A 26,498-nucleotide genomic window follows, 5' to 3' on the forward strand; every position below is an offset into this window, starting at 1 on the left:
CCCCCCCACCCCCCCCCCCCCCCACCCCCCCCCCCCCCCACCCCCCCCCCCCCCCACCCCCCCCCCCCCCCACCCCCCCCCCCCCCCACCCCCCCCCCCCCCCACCCCCCCCCCCCCCCACCCCCCCCCCCCCCCACCCCCCCCCCCCCCCACCCCCCCCCCCCCCCACCCCCCCCCCCCCCCACCCCCCCCCCCCCCCACCCCCCCCCCCCCCCACCCCCCCCCCCCCCCACCCCCCCCCCCCCCCACCCCCCCCCCCCCCCACCCCCCCCCCCCCCCACCCCCCCCCCCCCCCACCCCCCCCCCCCCCCACCCCCCCCCCCCCCCACCCCCCCCCCCCCCCACCCCCCCCCCCCCCCACCCCCCCCCCCCCCCACCCCCCCCCCCCCCCACCCCCCCCCCCCCCCACCCCCCCCCCCCCCCACCCCCCCCCCCCCCCACCCCCCCCCCCCCCCACCCCCCCCCCCCCCCACCCCCCCCCCCCCCCACCCCCCCCCCCCCCCACCCCCCCCCCCCCCCACCCCCCCCCCCCCCCACCCCCCCCCCCCCCCACCCCCCCCCCCCCCCACCCCCCCCCCCCCCCACCCCCCCCCCCCCCCACCCCCCCCCCCCCCCACCCCCCCCCCCCCCCACCCCCCCCCCCCCCCACCCCCCCCCCCCCCCACCCCCCCCCCCCCCCACCCCCCCCCCCCCCCACCCCCCCCCCCCCCCACCCCCCCCCCCCCCCACCCCCCCCCCCCCCCACCCCCCCCCCCCCCCACCCCCCCCCCCCCCCACCCCCCCCCCCCCCCACCCCCCCCCCCCCCCACCCCCCCCCCCCCCCACCCCCCCCCCCCCCCACCCCCCCCCCCCCCCACCCCCCCCCCCCCCCACCCCCCCCCCCCCCCACCCCCCCCCCCCCCCACCCCCCCCCCCCCCCACCCCCCCCCCCCCCCACCCCCCCCCCCCCCCACCCCCCCCCCCCCCCACCCCCCCCCCCCCCCACCCCCCCCCCCCCCCACCCCCCCCCCCCCCCACCCCCCCCCCCCCCCACCCCCCCCCCCCCCCACCCCCCCCCCCCCCCACCCCCCCCCCCCCCCACCCCCCCCCCCCCCCACCCCCCCCCCCCCCCACCCCCCCCCCCCCCCACCCCCCCCCCCCCCCACCCCCCCCCCCCCCCACCCCCCCCCCCCCCCACCCCCCCCCCCCCCCACCCCCCCCCCCCCCCACCCCCCCCCCCCCCCACCCCCCCCCCCCCCCACCCCCCCCCCCCCCCACCCCCCCCCCCCCCCACCCCCCCCCCCCCCCACCCCCCCCCCCCCCCACCCCCCCCCCCCCCCACCCCCCCCCCCCCCCACCCCCCCCCCCCCCCACCCCCCCCCCCCCCCACCCCCCCCCCCCCCCACCCCCCCCCCCCCCCACCCCCCCCCCCCCCCACCCCCCCCCCCCCCCACCCCCCCCCCCCCCCACCCCCCCCCCCCCCCACCCCCCCCCCCCCCCACCCCCCCCCCCCCCCACCCCCCCCCCCCCCCACCCCCCCCCCCCCCCACCCCCCCCCCCCCCCACCCCCCCCCCCCCCCACCCCCCCCCCCCCCCACCCCCCCCCCCCCCCACCCCCCCCCCCCCCCACCCCCCCCCCCCCCCACCCCCCCCCCCCCCCACCCCCCCCCCCCCCCACCCCCCCCCCCCCCCACCCCCCCCCCCCCCCACCCCCCCCCCCCCCCACCCCCCCCCCCCCCCACCCCCCCCCCCCCCCACCCCCCCCCCCCCCCACCCCCCCCCCCCCCCACCCCCCCCCCCCCCCACCCCCCCCCCCCCCCACCCCCCCCCCCCCCCACCCCCCCCCCCCCCCACCCCCCCCCCCCCCCACCCCCCCCCCCCCCCACCCCCCCCCCCCCCCACCCCCCCCCCCCCCCACCCCCCCCCCCCCCCACCCCCCCCCCCCCCCACCCCCCCCCCCCCCCACCCCCCCCCCCCCCCACCCCCCCCCCCCCCCACCCCCCCCCCCCCCCACCCCCCCCCCCCCCCACCCCCCCCCCCCCCCACCCCCCCCCCCCCCCACCCCCCCCCCCCCCCACCCCCCCCCCCCCCCACCCCCCCCCCCCCCCACCCCCCCCCCCCCCCACCCCCCCCCCCCCCCACCCCCCCCCCCCCCCACCCCCCCCCCCCCCCACCCCCCCCCCCCCCCACCCCCCCCCCCCCCCACCCCCCCCCCCCCCCACCCCCCCCCCCCCCCACCCCCCCCCCCCCCCACCCCCCCCCCCCCCCACCCCCCCCCCCCCCCACCCCCCCCCCCCCCCACCCCCCCCCCCCCCCACCCCCCCCCCCCCCCACCCCCCCCCCCCCCCACCCCCCCCCCCCCCCACCCCCCCCCCCCCCCACCCCCCCCCCCCCCCACCCCCCCCCCCCCCCACCCCCCCCCCCCCCCACCCCCCCCCCCCCCCACCCCCCCCCCCCCCCACCCCCCCCCCCCCCCACCCCCCCCCCCCCCCACCCCCCCCCCCCCCCACCCCCCCCCCCCCCCACCCCCCCCCCCCCCCACCCCCCCCCCCCCCCACCCCCCCCCCCCCCCACCCCCCCCCCCCCCCACCCCCCCCCCCCCCCACCCCCCCCCCCCCCCACCCCCCCCCCCCCCCACCCCCCCCCCCCCCCACCCCCCCCCCCCCCCACCCCCCCCCCCCCCCACCCCCCCCCCCCCCCACCCCCCCCCCCCCCCACCCCCCCCCCCCCCCACCCCCCCCCCCCCCCACCCCCCCCCCCCCCCACCCCCCCCCCCCCCCACCCCCCCCCCCCCCCACCCCCCCCCCCCCCCACCCCCCCCCCCCCCCACCCCCCCCCCCCCCCACCCCCCCCCCCCCCCACCCCCCCCCCCCCCCACCCCCCCCCCCCCCCACCCCCCCCCCCCCCCACCCCCCCCCCCCCCCACCCCCCCCCCCCCCCACCCCCCCCCCCCCCCACCCCCCCCCCCCCCCACCCCCCCCCCCCCCCACCCCCCCCCCCCCCCACCCCCCCCCCCCCCCACCCCCCCCCCCCCCCACCCCCCCCCCCCCCCACCCCCCCCCCCCCCCACCCCCCCCCCCCCCCACCCCCCCCCCCCCCCACCCCCCCCCCCCCCCACCCCCCCCCCCCCCCACCCCCCCCCCCCCCCACCCCCCCCCCCCCCCACCCCCCCCCCCCCCCACCCCCCCCCCCCCCCACCCCCCCCCCCCCCCATGAACATCTGGAGAGCCGCAGGTTCCCTACCCCTGAACTAGACAAACTCTGGTAGAGATCAGCACAGCCGCATTTTATTTTATTAGACTTCATATACTTCCTCTCACTTTCTGGTCTTGAGGCGGCTCACATTTAATATCACACTTTAAAAAAAGCTTAGTGGAACTAGAATTCAGAAGCACCTAACTACCTTGCTCAAGGAATACTAAGCATACATCTCTCTTCCCAGCAGGAAAAATGGTCTTTGAGACAGGCAAGGGACTGCTGGGTGAAATGTTGGAGTTTGGGTTTACAGCTATATTAAAAAGCAATCTTGTCTCCAACAGTGTCTGCTACGATGAGGCCTTCTTCACTTGCGCTCAGAAGCCTAGGGACAATTTCCACGAGGTACAAAAATTTTGCTGCGTACACAAGCATTACTGTGTAGGTACCCAGGAGGCAATGATTTGCTCAGATGGCTCTGCTTCTATGAGTACATCAATGCACATGCATCCCCTTGCTCTGTGCAATTGCTCTACATCAAAGTGGCTCCCAACTGTGTACTGGGGGGGTGGGGGGTCTAAACTGGGCTTGAAATTTAGGGTCCTGTAGCATTTATGCTACACTTTTTCAGGGAACCAGTTGACTCCATTATTTAGCATTTATACGTAACAGCTCTACATTTATACGTAACAGCTCTATACGTAACCAGTTGACTCCATTATTTAGCATTTATACGTAACAGCTTTTCATCTAAGTCAGAAAGGGAGATGGGTGTATTTTAAGGCCTGTCGATTCAGTCATGGTCTAGACAAGGCTGAAGTTTTGTTAGTAGATGTTTTGGGTGACCGAGGATATTTCATTCTATTCTAGACAGAGTTCCACACCCCTTTATGGGAGAGATAAACAACTTAAGGGTGTTTTGACATCTGGCCTTTTGTTTACATGTGCAGGTTGCAAGAATACCTTCATCAGTTTTGGTTGGAACACCAGCTGCAACCCTGTTAAGTTTCGAACCTTAAGCCAATAAACAGACTCTGTATAGTTGATCAGTAATGTTTGTTGAGAAATGTCACGAGCACCAAATCTTGGCAAAGCCAGGTCTGACATACCTGGCTTTTGCCACCCCCTTTATCCCCTTTAAGTCCCCCCTCCCGAATTCCCAAGAAATTGTGAAAAACAGTCCCTGGAGCGAAGGCGCCCCAAGGTTGGTGGCTGATAGTAAGAGAAAGCCACCTGGCTTCCTGACCCCATAACGGATACAACTCCGTTTCTCAAGCGATCAAGGGCCCTTTCCGCACACGCAAAACAATGCATTTTCAAACCACTTTCACAAATGTTTGCAAGTGGATTTTGTTATTCCGCACAGCTTCAAAGAGCACTGAAAGCAGTTTGAAAGTGCATTATTCTGCATGTGCGGAATGAGCCTAGGTGTCAAGGAAAGCCTAGTTATCTACAGAGTGTGAAGCCATAAAGTAAAGATCAAGGAAAGAATGCCCCAGATGGCAGTGGTAACATACAGTAGGCTGGTTACGTATATCTTATTAGCATTTGATTTGTAGCATTAAGCAATTACAATTAGGTAGGAATGCACCTCAATCACCTAGATGCAACCCCCCTGACAAACCCCTCCCAGCTAGGCATACATTTACCCACTTGTGCTTCAGTAATAGTCATCTTAGATTACTGCAATATGTTATACAGAAATCTACTACTGAAAACTACTCAAGACACAGCAACTAGTTCAAAATATAACACCTAGGCTGCTGAGATATCTCAGTTACAACATATCACCACTACTGAACGTTACTCACAGGTTTCTTTTATTTCCAGATACAATTTGAAGTCACATATGGTATCGTACTAACTTGGCTAAAGAACAACCTTGTTGCATACAAACTTGAACCTGAAAAGCAAATGAAACCATTCTCCTAGTGCTCCTGTCCTCCAATGGCTAAGTGGTCATAATAGGAGAGGGGGTGTTTTCTGGTGACAAGGAAAGACCACCTTATTTGTCCAAACTTTTATTTACATGCGGCCTTTTGGATACTGTATTCCAGGAAGTTTCCTGAAGTGCAGGAAGAGGCGTGTCAGTTATGGAAGGAAGGAGCCAAATGGATGGATAGATGGGGCAGTGTTAATTGATGCTCATTAGATTGATTGCCATTTTATGGGACGTCACTATCTTCTGATAGCCACTTGGCTAAAGCGAATTTTAACATGTTCTATCTTTTAAGTAAATAAAATAACAGCAGCAATAGGTTTATAGATTCTAAATTCACTGTTGTTTTCAGCACAGTGTGGTCCCAAGTAGGCTTTGAACCAATGCCAAAATTAGCCAAGGGTTTTACTGTGGGAAAAAGCATACACATGAAAGCTTATACCAGTGGTTCTCAACCTGGGGGTCAGGACTCCTTTGGGGGTCGAACGACCCTTTCACAGGGGTCGCTTAAGACCATCAGAAAACGGTCTTTTTATATTTTATATATACCAATGTTATGGTTGGGGGCCACCACAACGTGAGGAACTGTATTAAAGGGTCGCAACATTAGGAAGGTTGAGAACCACTGGCTTATACCAAGATTAAAACTTGGTCTTCAAGGTATCACTAGACTCAAAACTTTTTTCTGCTGCTTTAGACCAAGATGGCTACTTATCTGAATTGGTGTTGTCTTATGTTTCTCTTGAGAACAGACTTGAAAGCAATCATCATATTCCACAAAACTTTTAGAAGCCAAAAGACAGAGACATGCGGGCAAGCACCATAAAACTGCAGCTTGTACAGTTACATATTTTTAAATGCAACTATCTGACAGGCATCTAATTTACATCACCAGTAAAACATGCAGTTATGGTAGATATCTGGAAGTCTACCTAATTTCAGTGTATCAGAGAACAGATACATACAATTAGCAAAAATGCTTTATTACATTTTACCCTTACATAAAATGGAGAAAATATCCTTCAGGGCTTCTTTCTACATGGAATGATGGCAGATCCAACCCATCCGTCAAGAGCAGCAAATCATGAAAAGGACCATTGCTTTCTTCTGCTTTCCAGTGCAGTCTCTTGAGTATTAAAAACAAAAAAAACCACTCCTGAGGAAGAAACAGTACAGGATGTTGCTCAAGAAACTGCAAAGAGGAACAGGATGAAATTCACATGCATATATCACATGCTCATGGCATGGTTGGAGAACGCATGAGATGGTGTATCAATTTCTTGTTCTTGCTGCAGTGTTGTTTTTCACTGCAATCCTTGTGCCACATCTCACATCGTTCCTGAGAGTATCTTAAGCCTTTGAAATGGCACAAGAATATGCAGAGAGAAGGAGGAATGGTGAAAACTTTTTTCAATGAACACGTTCTCATTCATGCAAGAGGTGGATCCAATTCTGTTTTTGAAGATTCCTTTATGGGGGTTACCTTCCCAAGGACCCATTTTTTCTTTTATACACATGTTATTGTAGTACAGTTGAGACAGTTTCACAGCTCAAAATGTGAAGAAACTTGTGAGGGGGAAAAGCTGCTTTTTACAACACCATTGGTTATTTTATACTGACTTTTGGCATTGTATTAGTACAGTTTTGGTTTCTGAATTTTTTGTTACCGTATATACTCGTGTATAAGTCGACCCGCATATAAGTCGAGGCACCTAATTTTACCACAAAAAACTGGGAAAACTTATTGACTCGCGTATAAGTCGAGGGTGGGAAATGCAGCATCAATTGAGGCATCAGTAGGTTAAATGTTTTTGAATATTTATTTCAAAGAAAAACAGTAAACTAGTTCTGTAAGTGGAAAAGAGGGTCAACAAGAACAATATGGTATCAACAATAACTTAAAAAGTACAAAAACCTTAGCTCAACCAGCAACCAAGCTAAAACACAAGAGTTAAAATCCTTCAAAACTGGATTCCTCATCATCATCTGTATGTCCAAATGTAATCCAACTTAGATTTTAAGAGGGATATTATCAAGAAATGAAAAATCTACCTACTAGCTTCCATTTGTAAACAATGGGGGGGATGGGGCATCCCCTTTGAGGGGTCCATAACTTTGGATCCCCCCTGACCCAAACTTCTACTTCAAACCTGAAACTGGTATCATAAAGAGACTCTCCTGATAGAGACCAGCCAGGTTTGGTGAAGTTTGGTTGAGGGGATCCAAAGTTATGGACCTTCAAAAGGGTAGCCCCATCTACTAATAGCTCCCATTGAAAACAATGGGGAATGGGGGCACCTCCTTTGGGGGTCCATAACTTTGGACCCCCTGAACCAAACTTTACCAAACTTGGCTGGTATCATCAGGAGAGTCTTCTGAGGGTACCCTGAAATTTTGGTGCCACTAGCATAAAAACTGCGCCCCCTGCTGGCCGGCAAAGTAAAAACACACAAAAAAATTTAATGACCCACGTATAAGTCGAGGGGAGCTTTTTCAGCATTAAAAATGTGCTGAAAAATTCGACTTATACATGAGTATATACGGTAATTCAAACTTTTGAAAGCTGTTGAATTTTACAGAACTGTTCATTAAGCAAAAACAAATATTCAATTTAAAAAGTGAGAATGTCAACATTTACATGTCTATTTTAGATTTTGACCAGTTTTGCAAACGAAAGCCTGGCAGGTCTTCTCATAATTCTGGATAGGTATCTCCTCCAACATTTATTCTTTCTGTTGCCAATAAATGTTTTGTTCATCCATGAGGATCAAGTTTAGGCAGTTTTGAGAGCAGACAATCAAACTAGCTCAATCCAAGACAAATGTTTTCATGGTCAACTATAATCATCTTCTAATCATTCTGTTCCAGGCAATCATCAACCATTTAACTACTAGATCAAATTCTGTGCAATTGCTTCTCATTAGTAGTAATTCAAGCAACACCTCCATTTTCAAGAATAATTCTTTACAGCCCAAACACTAGTTTTAATTAAACATCCCTGATTCAGTTCCTGTTACTGAAGTCTTTTTCAAAATGTATGCAAACATTACTAGTGATAGACAGTAATATATATAAACATATTGGATTCGGAAGGCAAGGACTGAACTCTCTGCTCACCTGTGATGCTCTTTCAATATACCTTAAGAAAGTAAGCCTGACAACATTATAAAGATGTGGCAAGAATAAAATTGGATGACCCCATTCATGTCAAGGGATTACTGCAGGAAGGTTGAGATGCAAATAAAATTAAGTCAATGCACAGGAACCGTCTTCCCTTATGACAGAATGTACGTTATATCATATCCACCTATTTGGTCAAGCTGCAGTGATTCTTCCTGCTTCTAGAAACAGCATAATGAATTAAGTTGCCAAAATATTATGAACACTCAGTGCACAATTCTTTGGACATCTCTCATGACAAGCAACTCTTCTCTATGCCTACAATATTATTTAGCACCTTTTGGCCCTCACTGGCCTAATCAAGTGTAGGAGCAAACATAAATGTCTCTTAAAATCCACAGCCTAAAGTAGCCAGGCCACACAACACTTTCTTGACAAACTTTTACAGTCATGGATTAATGTCTCCCATAATTTTATTGTTGGGGGTGGGAAGAGAAGAAAAGCAGTCGGTTTTGCCATATTGGCTCACAACTATTTCATGTTACTAGCAACTGGATTGGGATCAGTTCATGTATAGCCATAAAAGGAAAGTCTGAGTTCTGTTCATCTGGATAAGATCAGTTTCCTGAATATCCTACATACTGTGTCATGGCAAGTTTTGTATTATAAATATAGTAATAAATATTCATACAGTAACACCACTCAACTGCTAGTTTTCCGCTTACATTGGCCAAATGTGTTGATACCTGACTTTCATACAAATGTGTTAAATGGCCCATATCGCTAGATGAGGGTTCCCCACCATGGTGCCCATGAACACTTCTCCTGGCGCCCACCAAGTTTTTTCAGGAAGTGGATGAGGTCAGGTGGGGCTTTTGCCCAGAAGGATGTCTGATTGACCCCTGATGTGCTCTGCCGATTTTTAAGTTGCTTCGGTAGCAGCTGCCACCGTGGCATAAGGATCTTTACTGTATAACTGAAGATAAGTTGTCTGTATGCAAGAAAACATTTTTTAAACAATAAATTCATTTAAAAAGTAAACCTGTTAAGCAAAGCTTCTGCCTTGTTGAACAGTTATGCACAACTTCACTGCCTGATATTTGTTCGTTGTCTTGCTCTCGTGTGGAGGTCATTTTCTGGTTGCACCCACCATTCAGTGTCAGAATTCCAAAGGTGCCCAAAAGTTGCTTAATAAAGTTGGAGATATAAACAAGGTGGATTTCATCTGTTTGCTGCTAAAGAAACAAGAATAAAGCAAATCATTCTGAATAAACATAAAATGTGTGTGTTTTGGAAGTCCTCTACTTCATTATGTGATTCAGTTAAAGGCAAACTAAAGTTGTTGAAAAAAGTCCTTCTCTTTTTAATAAGAATCGTGCAGCAGCTATATTTAAACAAATTTTATTAACATAGTCAAGCAGTGATTAACATTCACATCTATTGTCACATCATACAAATGTAAATACAAAATTACTACATTACAATATATATTCTCTGCATGATCCAAAATATTTGGTGGCCCCAGAAAACTCTTCAGAATTCAGCAGCTTATCAAAAATCAAAATCATATTCTATTTAAAATGAAGTTGTGGTAGCTCAGAGGCAGACAAAAATCAATTTCATACAGTTGTCGAAGGATATGTTCGAAGGGAACATTCTAACATGTACAGAAAACACATCCAACTTAAAGCTTTCAAGCAACTCATACAACCTAAGTTGTCAGCAGAAAGTTCTGTCCATTTTGCTGCTTCAAACTATTGATAGTGCATCCAATTGTAACATCCAATTGTAACAGTAAATTTTAGGATAGATAAGAGTTAGCAAGAAAAGGAATTCCTGACTAAATCCTCTTGAGAGGGGAAAAAGAGTTTAAAGAGGAGGGATGCCCTTAAAATATTCCCAGGAATTTCTCGTTTTGCTGCATATTCGAAAGGAGATCCCTATTCTTAAATTAATTTACATGTAAGAAAAAAAACATAACATATTACAATATCAGTGCAGAAACGAATCTGCAAATGTAATTGCCTGGCTTAAAAGTGCATTTATCCAGCAAAACAAATAGTTGAAAGTTTACTTTAATAGAACTGATCGAGTCTTCCTATCTCTCTCACAAAATTTCAGCTCAAACTCTTACTGAAAGACAGCTACAAAGTATGCCCTTATTAACGTTTCATTCAGGAAAGCCTAACACTCAACTGCTCTGACAAAAACAAACAATTGCTGGCTGCAGACCTCATTTTTGGACCAAAGAGTATCTGAAATTTGAGCGCAGTGTTGAGTAGTTCTGCATTAGAAGGTATAGATTTATCCTTTTCATCTCAATATGAAATTTCCCAAGTAACCAAATACTTATTACAGTACATAATAAATTCATATGCAAATAGGAAAGTATCTTAATATATTACTGCTTGGTATTCAGTAGCTTACGGCAGCGACGAGTCTGATCTTCGTTAATGTTTACTGTTCAAGACTAGATTAACAAGTATGAAGACTCTAGTTACTTGCTCTAAAAGGTCTAAGCATCTGTACATGAAAATATATCAGAAGTATTTATACTGAGTCAGTCTTATTTAAAACCAGGAACAAAACTTTGTACTGCATAATATAAAGCACTCTTTATGGTGATTTTGGATGCTATTATGCAGATGCATCCTTCTCTTAAGAAGAATGTTTATATATCTTTGTTAATACATTCAATATGAATAAAATAGGTGACTTATATTGAAGCAAAGTCATGGCTGTCCCAAAGTTAATTTAGATATTATAGTTTAAGACATTAGGCAGTTCCTATATGAAAGACAAACAGGTACACTTAAGACATATTAGAAGCTTCTATCTGAACAAAAAGGGTACAAGAGTATTTACCTGAGATAAAACTAGTATGAATAGTTCTTATCCAAACAGCAACAAGCAAAGACCAAGTTTCAACTTTGGAAATCCTCCTACAACTAGTATAAATCTAATTACACAGTATTTATGTAGTTTAAATAATTCATGCCAATGCTAAAGAAAAATGTAGAATTATCACAGTGTGTATCAATAGTGTTTTACAAAATTAAAATTGCTTTATGTTTTAAAAAATTCTATTGGCTATATATTTTCAACACATTCATTCTTTTGTGCATGTTATCATGACTGCACCCTCTTTAAGTGGCAATAAAATCAAGGCTACAGATCTATCAAGTGTACTTTCTTGGGAGAAATTCCCACTGAAATGAACTGAACCTGCTCCAAGGAAATATGTTTAGGATCAAGATCAAAAACACTAGAATCTAGATAGTATTGTAACTGATATCCATATTCCAATTTAGAAAATAAACCAAGCTAAAAAGTTTACAAAATTGATCCATTTCCCTTATATTTAACTTTTGGAGAAATTAAATAAAGAATGCAAAGGAGATTTTTTCCCTTAATAGTCAAAAAACTGTTCTACTAGAAAACCACACCATATTAGAGACAAGTTTATCTGCAAAAGTGATGCATTTAAAATGCTTTAAAATACACTTTCTGTTACCAACTTAGGTTGATCAGCAGCTTTATTCACTGTTAGAATCCTTCAAATGCAGGGGGCCTTGGACAAGAAAACAAAGGCATATACAAAAACAGTAAACAATGACCTCCTGAGGTTTCTACAACAAAATATTCAAGTAGAAAATCTACATCACTTAGCAGCGGCTATTTCTGTAGTTTAGCACACTAAGCACTTTTATTTACTGTGTCGGGAGCAGATTTAATAAGCCGTGCTTGTAGCATGCCAAGAGGCAGAGAACACTGGAATGTAACAAAGACAAATGCACAATTCTACCGGTATAAACATTCAGTCAACATTCAAGAACTGTCAAGACTACACAAAGAGAATTAAGATGCTTTATATATCCCATGATGCAATTATATTTGATTAACAACTGTTAGTGTTGTATCTGAACTCTCTTTAGCTCAAATTGTAACCCAAGTGGTTTCAGCAAGTGTACAATATTTTATACAGTATGAATGATGGTTTGCTCTTAAACATTAACTCGTTAATAAGCATTAGCTGTAATATTGCTTCCTTGTTACTTTTCTGCCTGATCAGTTTAGTCACAGTAGAGCAGTCACATCCCTCTATATTAACTCAAATAATAAAATTATATATTTAACAAATGGCTATCGCATACTAACTTTTAAACATTATTTGCAACTTAACAGTTCAACTTGGTAATAGTCAAAGCAGATAAAAGGATTTATGACTAAGAACTCCCATTTTCTCTTGGATTAATGCTCTGTCTACTCACACAGAAATTAAATTAACCCCTGGAATAAGGCGATTTTCACCTTCAATAAATTTTAAGTTGTTGGGAAATTTACATCTAAGTCTTTGATTTGAAAAACTGCAACTATGTATTATTTTTGTCACAGGAGAAGCTGTAATTTTTGAAATATCAAATTGTTTTGAAAGTAGATCAGATAAAATTTTGTTCCAATGGATTTCAACCTTTATAGGTTTTTAAACAGGACATGTATTAAAAGGTCAAGCATGTTTAACCCACTCAAATTTGCAAAGCAAAAAAAAAAGAGGAATGTACAAGACTTGTGCATGCTTCCATGCATTAAACAAAAATTTGAAGTCATAGTTAATAGATTTCACACTCACACAATTGAACTTCAGTGCAATGGCTAAATCAAACAATCTGAAAAGAACCAAGTCATGCAAAGTCAGTCCTTACAAAAATTATTATCCAGTATTTGTTTCTGCAATGCAAAGATGAGAAGTTAAAATATAAGGCGGCTGTTATGGCTTTTGGTTTTTTTGCACAGATTAATTTTGCAGCACTTTGAGAAAATGGAAAGATGTGGCTTTACCTCTGACCAGCAGAGTTAGTTCTCTCCATTTTCCTTTATCATCATGGGATAATTTTTAGGCAATCTAAATTAATCACAACTTGCACTTTTATAGTAACACAAGATCAAGTGTACCAGTTAGATTTTCACATTCACAGTACATAAGAAAATACACATGGAAAGAAAAGTAAAAGGTTAACTTAACAAGGATTTATTCACAGGAATATAAGTGAATAGAAGGAAAACAGAAAAGCTAAACAAATGAAATGAAGAGGATCCAAACTATCTTCCACTCTGTAGCTATTAACTTGCACCCTTGTGCACACTTTAGAACACAAAGGACCACCAACATGCGCCGATAACAGTGCCAATAGCCTGCTTTACATCCATTAACTTATGTAGTATCTTAAGATCATGCTCTGAGGGGGAGAAAAATTATAGTTTGATCATATGTTGGAGTGGGAATAAACACTGAAATGTAGCAATCATGTCATTAGTTTTCTACAACTGTCTTTACGTGCCAACTAACATTTATGTAGCCTTTAACAGGTCTTACCATGTAACTCTGTTTAGAAGTTCTGATAAAAATCACTAGTATAACCATGCAGAAAGCACATCACACTGACAGCACAGAGGCAATACTTTGCACAGCTATATCAGCTTTCCACATTGTGCAGGTTACACAATACAATATCAATCTTAATCCTAACAGATCCTAAAAAAGATATTTCAAGGCCTAATTGTAACTACAGTATTTTATATCTAAATTCTTAATAAAAAATAAAATCCACAGAATCTTAAAGGAATTTTTAAATGCAGGGCTATATTGAATTGGTAAACTGCAACACAAAACTGGCGCAACGTAAGTAATGTTTACCACTCTCACTCTGTTGCAAGCATGCTACTTTCCCACTAAAAATACGCTCGATCACTATGATCCAAAATGCATGCCTGAACCTTAAACTGCACATTAAGAATTATGATTTCCTCTAGAAATTAAATCTAATGAAGTACAGTCATCAAATCATATCCACTACCTTTAAAGTTTCAATGTAAAATTAAAAAAAATGCCTTTCTTCTGAAATGCCCCTCCCCCACCCCCAAAAGGAAAAGGAGTGACTCATTTGGCATCTTGCAGGTTGCTTCATTTTGTTCAAGTTAACCTTTATTACTTTATTACGGGGTTATTTGAATTTGTACACTGCAAGTGCTTGCACCTAATACAGGTAACAAGCTCATTTAACTGTACTAACTTCATTTGTTTAGTTCTTCATTAACATGCAATACCTAGGAATCCCATCAAGATCAAATAACACAGAAACCCCTTATTATGATACCTTTACCCTCAGTAATCCTCATTCTTCAGTTTCCTTTATTGTGTGAACACAATATATTTCCTCTTTACATACCCCTACAGTTCAATTTTATAGTTTTCATTTTGGTACAGTTCCCCATAATATTGCAGAATGTGCTGTTTTGTGATATATTTTTTTTGCGCTTCTTCACATCCAGTGCAGAGTTGTAACAGGAGACAGATTTCCACCCACAAAAGCTCCAGATGTTAAAACATTTCCCAACATCGGCTTAATACAGTGACGGCAACACCTCCCTCCCGCCCCTCCCAGTAGGCTTGGGATTGTACTGTATTCCCTACTGGTTTACCCTTCCCCCCAGTAAAGGGTAACATTTTTTTCCCTGGGTGCAGAGGCTCCCTCCCAGTCTTCCAGACTGAAAGACCTGTAACAAACAAAAAAATGTATAATTAAATGTCCAGAATTTTTTTTAAAAAGAATTTACTACAAATTATACATATTTGAATGTCTTCAACACTGCAAAATGATAATTCTGTTTCCCTGCATGCACCGGAAGAGACATTCATACTAGTAAAGACATTTGCAGAACGAAGTTCTCTCATTCACCTTCAACATTCTTATCTCCCACCTTTCAGGATCCACCAAATGGCTTGGATCCAGAGAAGAACAAGTTCTGCTCACACTCTCTTCGATAAAACTCCTAGCTCACATGGCAGGAAGACACAGAACAGGAATCTTAGAATATAGTCCACAGCAGGTAGAACCAAATTTCCCTTGCTGCTGAGTAGTCTCAAAAATCCTTTTGTTCCATTCTAATAATAGACGAAAACGTGTTTTAGAAAGAAATTCTGGCCTCTGAATGATCATCCTCATTGGTGGATGTTATTATCTATGAGGCATTACTCCTAACTGCTTCAAAGAAGCCTGACATATAGCATATAAGGAAGAAAGGTTATAAGACACTTGTCTTCAACCATTCCAGACCCAACACCCACTTTTCATCAGTGGGTCGAAACACTAAATTGCAAGCACATGACAAAGATAACAACATAGGAAGGGTGCTAGGGTTGTGACTTCACTGGTGTCGAGGCCAGTTCTCAAGGCTGCAGATCATAATGACAGGTCAGAACCATGAAGGGATCCCTGAGGGATGACATTTATATCCTGGTGTTGCTTCGGTAGAAAGGGACCTATTTGTAATAGGATTCAATACATCTGGGAATGGCAGTTCCAGAAAACTTCTGACTGAAGTTCTATGATATGTTTATACCTTAGGTAAAAATTTGGGACAGTTCTAAGAAATGATGGGGTCCTCTTCAACCATTCTCATTAAATTTGTTTCTGGAAAGGTATGATTACCATTACCCAGAAATATCAGGAATTCATTTTAGGTAATTGTTCCCGGTTTTGATACTGTGTTGTATCGGCAAACCTGTCTTATCTACTGCCACCATTTTCAGTGGGTAGCTGATTTGGCATCTGGACTCAAATATTAGATCTACAGTGACTGATCCCAAAGGAAGCTAAAATAAGCTGAAAAAAATTCTGAAATAAGAAATAAATTTCAGGAATCCTGACATTATGGGAATGCCACTTGCTACTTCAATACCCCTCAGGCAAAATTAAATAGCAAATTTGGGGTATTAATATCAGTTCAATAATGTCCAAAAGTACAGGGAGTGTTAAAGTCAGGATGAGAGTAGTTGAACTGCAACCTTGAGCCTAAGTTGGCTGACGGACCTGACTGCAACTGGTTTGGGTTAGAATATCATTTTTGGCCATGGTTTCTGGTTATCTCTAAAGTAGTTCCCCCCACCCCCACTTCAGAAAAAAATTGTAAGTAGGAAGTCAGTTTCACAAACAATATGCTAAACTGATCAGGAAATTAGGGGTTGAAGTAAAATTACTTTGGGGGGGGGGGGGGAGAGTGGTTGAATTCACTCAAAAGAGTGAATAAAAAGAAGAATGAAATCTCTGCTGGTAGTTACCACTTAATCACAGACTGAGAAATATATGCTCAGCAGGGATAGCACTTGGGTCAAAATTTCTTCCAGGAATTAAAAGACAAGTGACTTATAATTTATAGCCCTGATTTAAAGAGTTTCAATTACAGTAGCTGAATTGCATCTCTTTCCACTGATTTAACCGTTTGCCTGGGCCAAGATCAGGGCCATGTGATGGGGGAAAAAAGAATCAGAAAACTGTCCAGAAAACTATCCCATGTTCTAAATAGGGTATGATCTGATTTGGCATGGTTATTTTGACTTGTATTTAGTAAACAGATTTTTAAAGTACCTCATGTTAATTTTATGTCTCAAAAGCAACAAACACTTGAGCTGAAAAAAATCGTGTGGCTTTAATGTTATATTTAAACAAATTAAAATTGACTTTGTTAATTATTTTACTGGAACAATATTTGAGAAGTTTTAAAAATAATAGAGCGTGTACATTGCTCATATTATTTAAAATGAAGGGGAAAACAAATAGGCACTGGAAAATGCTGTGAACAGATAACTTGATTTTTAAAATGTGGATAATATTCATTTGTGGTTTTATCCCAGCTCCCTAGTTTACAAATCAACAAAATACACTCCTAATCTCTCACACAATTCCAAGAGATAATCACTTTTATACATCTCTGAGGCAATCAAGCTTGCCTAATCTTTTATTTAGAAATGAAAAATTTTGTGTGGAAAAATAAAGTACTGAAAAGTTCTCCATCCCACATTTCTGGTTATAATACTCCAATACAGAATTACTGCATCCCCCTTCAGGTGCAGAGAACCCAGGTGATTCCATATCATTAGGGGGGATATGATTGAAGTCTATAAAATTATGCATGGGGTAGAAAATGTTGACAGAGAGACATTTTTCTCTCTTTCTCACAATACTAGAACCAGGGGGCATTCACTGAAAATGCTGGGGGGGGGGGGGGGGAATTAGGACTAATAAAAGGAAACACTTCTTCACGCATATGGCAGGTTAGTGCGTTTGGAATAATGCTGCCACAGGAATTGGTGATGGCCACTAACCTGGATAGCGAAGCTTTAAAAGGAGGCTTGGACCCTTTGAATTTATGGAGGAGATGTCGATCTACATGAAACACCAGTCTTGATCATCCTTGATCTCCAGATTACCGATACTTAGCATGAACCAAGTGCTCCAGGAGCAGCAGCAGCGGCAGGCCATTGCTTTTGCATCCTGCGCATTTGAGAAACCGAAGACACCGCAATTTGGGCCACTGCGAGTAGCAGAGTGCTGGACTAGATGGACTCTGGTCTGATCCAGCAGGCTAGTTCTTATGTTCTTATATGGCTTGCACACTTTCCTGGTTTGCCCAGCTACTGAGCTCCTCCTGTCATAATCTTGTAGAAGGGGTACTTGAATGCACACACTTGACTCTGCTCTCTGTTCCCTAGGGGCAGAATCAAATACCTCTTTGGAATCAACTGCCAATATTATGATCACAAAAGCACCAAATTTGTTACGTATCTGATCACAGAGAACAGCAACATTCCATTAGCAAGAATGACTAATGTTGTTATAAAAACTAACAAGCGTTAATTCTGTTTTGAATCTCAAGTACACATCAAAGATTTTATTCTGCCATTTGAAAAGGCCAACAGCCGCCAAAAGAATACCGGCACTTCTAAAACTCTAGTTTCAAACAATGGCCCTTCTTACGCGAGCGATTTACAAAAGCGGCTTAGGAATGACAAAAAATGCGCTTTCACCCGGGAGCGGCGTGAAGCCACTCCTATTAACCTCACAAAACTAGCTAGGTTTTTCTAAAGCACTGTCTTCCTGTCGGCGCGGTACGAACAACACCAGCGGGAAGACGCTGCTTTCCCTCTCCCCTCCACTCACCGTCCTGTCCTTCGTCACTCTGGAGGGCTGCAGAGCCCTGCCCACGCTGCCTCCGACCACTGGAGGTTGGAGGGCAGCATGGGAGGGTCCCTGCAGCCCTCCAGAGTGATGAAGGACGGGACGGTGAGTGGAGGCGGCGACCGGAGGCGGCTCCATATCGGCTGAGGGGGAAATGCCGTCCGCTCGCATGAAAGGATAAAATGTGTTTAAGATACAACAGCATATGGATCGAATCCCCAAGAAGCAAGCAAGAGAAACAAAAAGCCATTGAACACCCTGATGAAATAAGGGGATTCAGAACTCCCTCACTTGAAAGGTGAGGCACTATAACTACAATCCATTTCCTGCCAGTCTGAAGTTAAAGATTGTTGAGGGGTTGGATGGATGGTCCTTAAGACAAAGGCCCTAAAGAAAGTAGCCCTCTGAATCCCTGAGAATGTGCAAGGAACCGGGCCCGGGAGGGGGGGGGGCACACACAGACATGACTGGACATGAACAATCAGTTTTGATCTCCATCCTACTATCTTTAATGATAGTAAACCTGATTTTAACAAATTAATATTAGCAAGGATATTCTGTTCTTCTGAGAGAGATAGAAACTGATACAAATCTAAAAGTCTTTCTTCAAAAGGGTCCAGAGATACAATTATAATCAATTTTATTTATGTTATATACAGTTTGCCTTTCTCACAGGGACTTAAGATGGATTACACAGGAGTGAGTGAGTACAATCAACAAAATGGAACATTCAGTAACCAATGCATTAGGAGTTCAGATGTTTGGGAACCACCAGAAAGAACTGAAGCATAGCATAAATATTAGCATGACACATTAAGAAGTCCCAAAATTATATAATAGGATCCTATTTACAATAAGCTATCCACAGCAGTATTAGATCACAGTCCCTAATCATTTATCCAAGAAAGTTTGCAAGTAATTTTATACAGTGCAATCTTCTTGCCTCTGCAGAAAAGCCCACTTGAATAATTCCATTTTCCTTAGTTTGAAAAAAAAAAACAACCCAAAAGAGCAGGAGCCTTCCTGACATCCTTGGGCAAGCCATTCCGTAAGGTGGGGTATGTAAGCAGTTGTTGATTTAACTCATTTGCAGGTTGCCACCCACAGAAGCCCCTGCTGACAGGAGCAAGACTGCCATGGTGGAACACAGTACCATGGAACACATGGGGAGAGGCAGTTCCATAGATAAGAGGGACCAAGGGCTCTATATCTGATAGCCAATATCTTAAATTGTGCCCTGTAACAAATGGGCAGCCAATGGAGTGTCTGCAGAATGGAAATAATTACCAACCTTAGAATTAAAAATTGTTTGAGTTAAGGGGTTTTACACAGAGTTTGAAAAGAATTAATCCACAGAAAGCAGTTTCTTCTTTAGAAAGAGTAATGTCTACTTTGAATCATTCAGCAGTTCACAGGAAAAGGAATTTGAGAGTTACAGCTACTTACCCCTAACTGTGGTACTACAGCTTGAATACATGAGGTTAAACTCCATAGTAAGCTGCAAGGCGCTCTTTTAAGGGAACAGGGAACTGGTCAGAGAAACGCCTCCAATTTTCATCTCCAACTTGATTTTTAAATCCATGAAGGATCTGCATGTTAACAGAAAGTTCTTCAGAGACACTGAATTTCAAGCTTAAGAAGTACCGTGTTTCCCCGAATATAGGACAGTGTCTTATATTAATTTTTGTTCCCAAAGATGTGCCATGTCTTATTTTCAGGGGATGTCTTATTTTTCTGGGTTCTGTTCGTCGGGCATGCTTCCAAACAAAAACTTTGCTATGTCTTACTTTTGGGGGATGCCTTATATTTCGCACTTCAGCAAAACCTCTACTATGTCTTATTTTTCGGGGATATCTTATATTAGGGGAAACAGGGTAGGAATCTCTTAATAGAGGACTGCATTACAGACATGTAGGGTTGGATCCAAAGATGCATCTTCGGCTCATGGAAGGATTATTAGAAATGAGCCCAAGGACAGTAAAACCAAATCCAAAGAGCTTTTTAAAAAATTGTTGGCTCAAAAAAGCTGCCAAGGAGCTTGAACCCAAGAACTTAGCAACTCTGCATAAACTCTTGAGCAAGGGCAAGCTGAACAATGCTATTTTCCATCTGCTTGTGGCTCTGTTCCATGTCAGTAACATTAAACATGTTAATTTGGATCCTATCACAGCACTGAATTGAATTTTTTTCAGCTTCCACATATAGCTACTTTTAAAAAAGTGCTGAAAATGTCCAGAACACACAGTAAATATACTCAACCACTGCTTTGTATAGCAGAAAGCAAGTTCAAAAACTTACCTACGACTAACGACAACTTTCAGCAACAAAGTCTTAGCAAAGAAAAGGTGATCAAGATATCTGATCAGACTCTACAAATAAGTTAAAAGGTAGCTGCCTTAAGAAGGTCCATTCACATACAGAAGATTCACTGCTAATTATGAGTGCCCAGCTTGAAATTCTTTAAGGCAATTTTTAGAACATGTAAAACTTGGGGGGGAAAGGAAGACAAGACACAAAATAGCATATTACCTTACAGAACATGTCTCTCAGATCATCTTTTGGGCTAATCCACGAGGCAACAGCATCACAAAAAAATATAAAGTCCTGTAAACGTTCACAAAATTGAAAAAAAAAATCAGTATTATGGATGAGCTTGCACAATAGTCTGTGCAAGAAGGGCAAGTCTAGATCTACTTGCTTTTTCTTTTTTACAGTTGTGCCTTCTAATATTTTTGTATAACAATCATATAAGAGCAGAGGCTGTGCCAGTTACTTCCCTTCAGCAGTGGGCCCTCCAAGTCTCTTTTGCACCAGTCAGTAATGACAATCCCCCTGACTAAGGCAGTCCTATTAATCAATTCCATTTTCCCACAACGCTCGTTAGCCAACCACAATTAGCCAGAAGTTGCTTTTAATTAACTTCTCAGCTGCTGAAAGTCTTGAATAGTTCACACAGTTTAGTAATTTATTGTGTTATTATTATTGTTATTAATTAAACTTGTTATACCGCCTATCCCCCAAAGGGTTCTGGGCGGTGGATAAAGATAAAAATACAAAAACATATAATCGAATAATTAAGATCAAATTCCACATCGCAGATCGAATTGCACATCACAAAATCCACATCACAGGAAAAACCTAATTCCAGATGGCACCCGGAGAAATCTCCTTTCCCCCTGGGGGGGGAGGGGGACCGGCACAGAACAAAACAGCCAGTATGATGGTCCGTGGGGAGTAGCGAGGGAGAGGGCAATCAGCGACCACTCCCCCCCAAAAGCCTGGTGAAACAGTTGTTTTACAGACCCTGCGGAACAGGCTAAGGTCCTGCAGGGCCCTAATAGCTGGAGGAAAAGTGTTCCACCAGACAGGGCCAGGGCAGTAAAAGCCTTGGCCCGGGTAGAGTCTAGTTGCATCACTGAGGGGCCAGGGACCACCAGCAAATTTGCCTCTGCAGAACACATCAGGGGAAAGACCGTCCCGAAGGTATGAGGGCCCCAGGCCGTGAAGGCCTTAAAGGTCAATACCAACACCTTGAAGGTGATCCAGTATTCCAATGGGAGCTAGAGCAGGTGGCGCAGCATGGGGGGGATATGATCCCTGATAGAGCTACCCGTGAGAAGCCGCACGGCCGCACGCTGGACTAGTTTTAACTTCTGGATCAACCGCAAGGGAAGGCCCACATAGAGCGAGTTGCAACAGTCTAACCTGGAGGTGACTGTGGCATGGATCACTGTGGCCAGATCAATCTGGGAAAGGAAAAGGGGCCAGCCACTGAGCTGGGCAGAGAAGTGTACATGATTGCAGCATTCTAACTTTCACTGACGTCAATAAAATTTATATGTAGGAAATATTTTCAAAATTGAACATTATTTCAATGTGGCCTACTCAGTGTCCCTAAGCCCTTATTTAGACCCATGAAACCTACTTCTAAGCATACATTTCCACATTGCAACCCTGTCTCAGTGAATTATGTTACATCTTTAAGGACTCCTGTTTTATTATGCTGCTACAGATTAACACACCAACCATCTAGAATTATGCATAACTGAATACTAATGTTTTCATAGTGGAGTTGAAATAACACATGCTCAACTAAGTGAGTGACTTAAATATTTTGCAGTAATGGATCTACAGTAGGACAGAACATCCAGTGATAAGAATGTTCCCATTTCCTATTAGTAGAAAAGAAAAGGGCGTTCATTTTTAATTTAAGTTGTTTCCAGTTAAGGTAAGGTTCAATTAATACCAATTAACACGGCTTACTTGGACTACTCCACTAGGATTGACAGTGATCATGGTACAAATCCCACGGAATGCTGAATCTTTCTCCTCATTGTCCCTTATGTTTCGGAGAGATGTGCACCTAGTAAAACAGAGAACCAAGTGTTAAGTTTGGCTCTGCTTCAAAATTAATTTTCTACAGTATTTGATGGAGTAAATGTCACACAGGAAAAGAGGCTTAAGGACCAAGTAACACAAGCTTCAATTGTTCTACACCCACAGTCTTTATAAAAACCCAATTTGAAATGTATACCTTTAGTAGAGCTCAGATTAGCTTTATATTCTTTCTCACAATGCCAATTACTGTATCATGGACTCATATAAAGTGTGACATATTCCATAAATACCATTGCAAATAAATATATTTAGGAGCTTCTGCTACTGAAAGCAGCAGATACTGCCACAGTAAAAAATATGTCAAATTCCATTAAAAGAACATTTTTCACTTTTTTTACAGTGGCAAGCGAGCTACTTGATACATTACGAATCTATAAACATGTATTCCAGACAGCAAGTCATATCACCAAATGAGTTTGAAATAATGTAATGCAGTGCTTAACTTTTTGCACTATTTGCATGCATATCATCATTCTGGTGGATTTTAAAATGCTTTTAATACTCAAGCTTTAACACATCAAGCATGTGACAATCTTATCCCATGCATCAATTAGTTGTTAGCCACAACATGAAATATATATACATGACGGTACTGCTAAAAAAACTCACAAACCTGATAGGACAAGATTAGTCACATGGTTGGCAATGATTAAGAATAGTGATTTTTTTTGTAACCAACTGAAAAGTATATCTAGAAGTGAGACAGAGAGAGGAGAGAAAGAAAGAAAGTGAAGAAAAATGAATAAAAAAAAGATTGAATAATACACACCAGGGTCTTATAAACTGCTGTAGCATGGGGGCCACCTCTTGAGGACAAACGTAACCAAGACGACCAATTGTTATTGCTAAGGTAACGCAATCACGGTTATACACCACCAAACGCCAACCAAGACATGAGCAAATGAGGGGGGAAGGAGAAAAATAAAGAAAAAACAACAAATAACTCAGAAACAGAAACCAACAGAACCTGTGTATGATAATAAACATAAGAATTCACCAGTGCTGTTCATTACCACCCCCGAAAAAGAAGGGGCAGCAACATATGGCATACTATTTGGAGTGGGGAGAGGGAGTAAAAGGAAAAAGGAATTAAGTGAACGAGAGAACACCAAAAGCTACTTCACCACTTTAACAACGACCATATATTAAAAACTATCAATTCAGAGGCATTCTTGACATTCCTGTAACTGTGTATTAAGCTCTGTTGTATAATGTTAAGCCTGAATCTATGTTAAGCCTCAAGTATAAATTTTAATTTTAAAATTCCAATGTCACAGCCTGAAATTTATAAAGATTTTTTTTGTCAGAAAACACTTCAAAATAATTTCTTCTTGTGAAACTAATTCATTTACTTAAACTCTTTGATCGGGGGGTGGGAGGGGGGGACGACAGACAGACCAGGAGTCAGGACTATGCCCTTACACTATAGCTTTCCATATCAAACAACAGAAATGCAAAGTTTGTTAACAATGTATCAATAGGTATCAAGGATTTTGACAGATCTCCAAGGCATAAATCTAAGGAGGGTGTAAGAACATATTTGTGAACGTAAGAACTATTTTAACAAGTATTATTTAATGTGAGACACTGCCTGGAAATTGGTCCTGTTTGAACTTTAAATGGTGTTCTCTCAACTCACAGAGAAATTCTTCAGAAAAAGGGAAAGCGTGGGTATGTTTAAGGATTATTTGAAGCAAACTACATGAATACTAAAATCCAGCAGATTCATATGAAGCAGAGAAGCCTACGCTTAGGAGACATTATGCAACACTCCGAAACAGGCATTTGTGAACAATCTCATGAACACATGCAATAAAGCAGATGATGCTCTTTCCACTATAAGATTTGGTGTAGGATATAACACTGTAAAATGTATTTTCAAAAAACCTCTATGAGACTAAAATATTTTATACTAGTTTGCATGTGACTTTCATTTTGCCAAATGCCAAAATTCACTGAAACTGACTGCAATCCCCACAATACAAATGTTTATTAAAAAATAGGAAGTTTGGACTGAGCTGCCTGCTTTTGGCAGGTATTTTTTAGGGAGTGCAAAGTCTTGATCAATAATACATAAGGAACCAATTTGGAAAAGCATCGCAATGCCAGAAAAATGCTGAAACTGAATTTTCAATGTCTATAAATCAAGTAACTGCAAATGTAAACTGATCCCAAAGTATGTATTTGATATCCTACAACAAACCTGAAGTACAACACATTCAACATTTATTTTGTAGAATTAAACTCTCCAAGTATTTATATACACTATTTAAAAAAATAATGGGGGGATGGTTCTGAAGTCTTAATCTCTGCACTGTACAACAAGCAAACTATGCAGGTAATGCACTAGAAACCAATAAAAGGTCTCGCCTCCTGATCTTGTTGAAGAGATTTCTTTAAATTGCCCCACAAAATGCAAGGGTTTGCAAACTTTTTGTGAACAGTGAGGTACCTATAATGTACCAAGCTTCCATGCAGTTTTTCTAAAAGCTCACCTTCCATATAGAAAATGTAATTCTGCAGAAGTCTTTGTTTTCCCCTATTTAACCAACATACATTCAACGTATTTTGCTAATCCCACTTCTTCCCCAATGCTAAACTATTTATGGCTAAACTACAAACTACAACTACAACCAATATCTGTGAGCTTGGTATCGCTGGTATCAGATTATAGTGCAGACAAGGATTGCTAATGAAATTTTCTTCCCAGAATATGGAAGGTGTTCTTCAAAACCAGGACATGCTTCTACAAACGCTGGACAAGCTTCAAACTACGCTTTAAGGTTCTTTCAATCCCAAACCAATGTGCAATTATGAAAGGCCTCTTGTAAGAGCTTTACATACTTTATATCTGGCTAACATTTAAATTCAATAAGCTAAGTAAGTGTCCCGAATCAGATAATTAATGAAAAAATGCTAGCTAGCTACATTTATCTTGTTGCCTATTACAGCTATGAGGCTTTGGAAGATTAGCTAATTTTATCGAAATCACAAAGGACTTCAAACAACATATAGCTTTTCAGTATGTGTTAAACTGTTTTTCAAGTTATTTAACTGTGTTTAACAAATGTACTGGTGGGTTTTCCGGGCTATGTGGCCGTAGTCTGGTGGATCTTGTTCTTAACATTTTGCCTGCATCTGTGGTTGGCATCTTCAGAGGTGTATCACAGAGAGAAGTCCGTTACACACAGTGTCTAGTGAGAAGGGAATGTTTAGTGGAGTATATATTGTCCATGTTCCAGGGTGGGGAAGCTATCAGTAAGTGTTTGGGTGGAACTTGCTATGCAAAGGTGTGATTGAATGCATTGAATTGCGAGTGGGGTTATCAGTCCATTTACATTTGTAGTCGCATTTGCCACATAGCCCGGAAAACCCACAACAACCGGTTGAATCCGGCTGTGAAAGCCTTCAACAAATGTACGAACTATTCTCAGTTCTAATAAAGCTCTCAATTTATAAAAATTTCCCCCCCAAAAATCCACCCAATAACCTGTTTATCAAAGGCAGTTAAATGCAAGCCTGAACCTATGAAAAACATTGAGTTGCTTCTGCTTTAAAACAATTCTAATGCAGTTTCCCTACAACTTTCTGAATAATCTGGGTTAAAAGCAGACATCTGCATAACTTAATTCACTGCAAACAGTTCAGTTGTAGGGTACCTGTGTTTTCTAACAAAGTCTTTGGTGTGTTGGGTCTGTTAATGATTTCTACAAGCTGGTGCAAGACCATAGGAATATAAAGCTGCATCTCTATACCTAGAAAAAGACAACACACAAACAGTCCATTAAAAAATAAATGAAGACATGCAATTCTAATGGGCACATTAGCACAATCTAACGCCAGAATTTTAC

General features: G+C 44.9%; 1 protein-coding gene and 1 long non-coding RNA gene across 3 annotated transcripts in view; one reads left to right on the forward strand and one right to left on the reverse strand.

The window, feature by feature from the left end:
• The first annotated feature begins 3,515 nt into the window (after positions 1-3,515).
• LOC125436301 lies at positions 3,516-4,218 on the forward strand. Its single transcript, XR_007245042.1, has 2 exons — positions 3,516-3,579; positions 4,125-4,218. It is a non-coding gene; the product is annotated as an uncharacterized LOC125436301 (long non-coding RNA).
• A 5,400-nt stretch (positions 4,219-9,618) lies between these two features.
• The window catches only part of TNPO1 (transportin 1), a 74,726-nt gene continuing 57,846 nt past the window's right edge, over positions 9,619-26,498 (reverse strand). For both annotated transcript variants that reach the window (XM_048502916.1, XM_048502917.1), the window contains exons 20-25: positions 26,307-26,402; positions 23,417-23,492; positions 22,513-22,612; positions 20,779-20,853; positions 19,696-19,838; positions 9,619-14,788 (exon numbers count right to left, since the gene is read on the reverse strand). In XM_048502916.1, coding sequence (XP_048358873.1) covers positions 19,731-19,838; positions 20,779-20,853; positions 22,513-22,612; positions 23,417-23,492; positions 26,307-26,402 — 455 coding nt within the window. In that variant the 3' untranslated portion in view covers positions 9,619-14,788; positions 19,696-19,730. The remainder of the gene's footprint in view (positions 14,789-19,695; positions 19,839-20,778; positions 20,854-22,512; positions 22,613-23,416; positions 23,493-26,306; positions 26,403-26,498) is intronic.

This window comes from Sphaerodactylus townsendi, linkage group LG07, assembly GCF_021028975.2.
Source record: "Sphaerodactylus townsendi isolate TG3544 linkage group LG07, MPM_Stown_v2.3, whole genome shotgun sequence".
NCBI classification, from domain to species: Eukaryota; Metazoa; Chordata; class Lepidosauria; order Squamata; family Sphaerodactylidae; genus Sphaerodactylus; species Sphaerodactylus townsendi.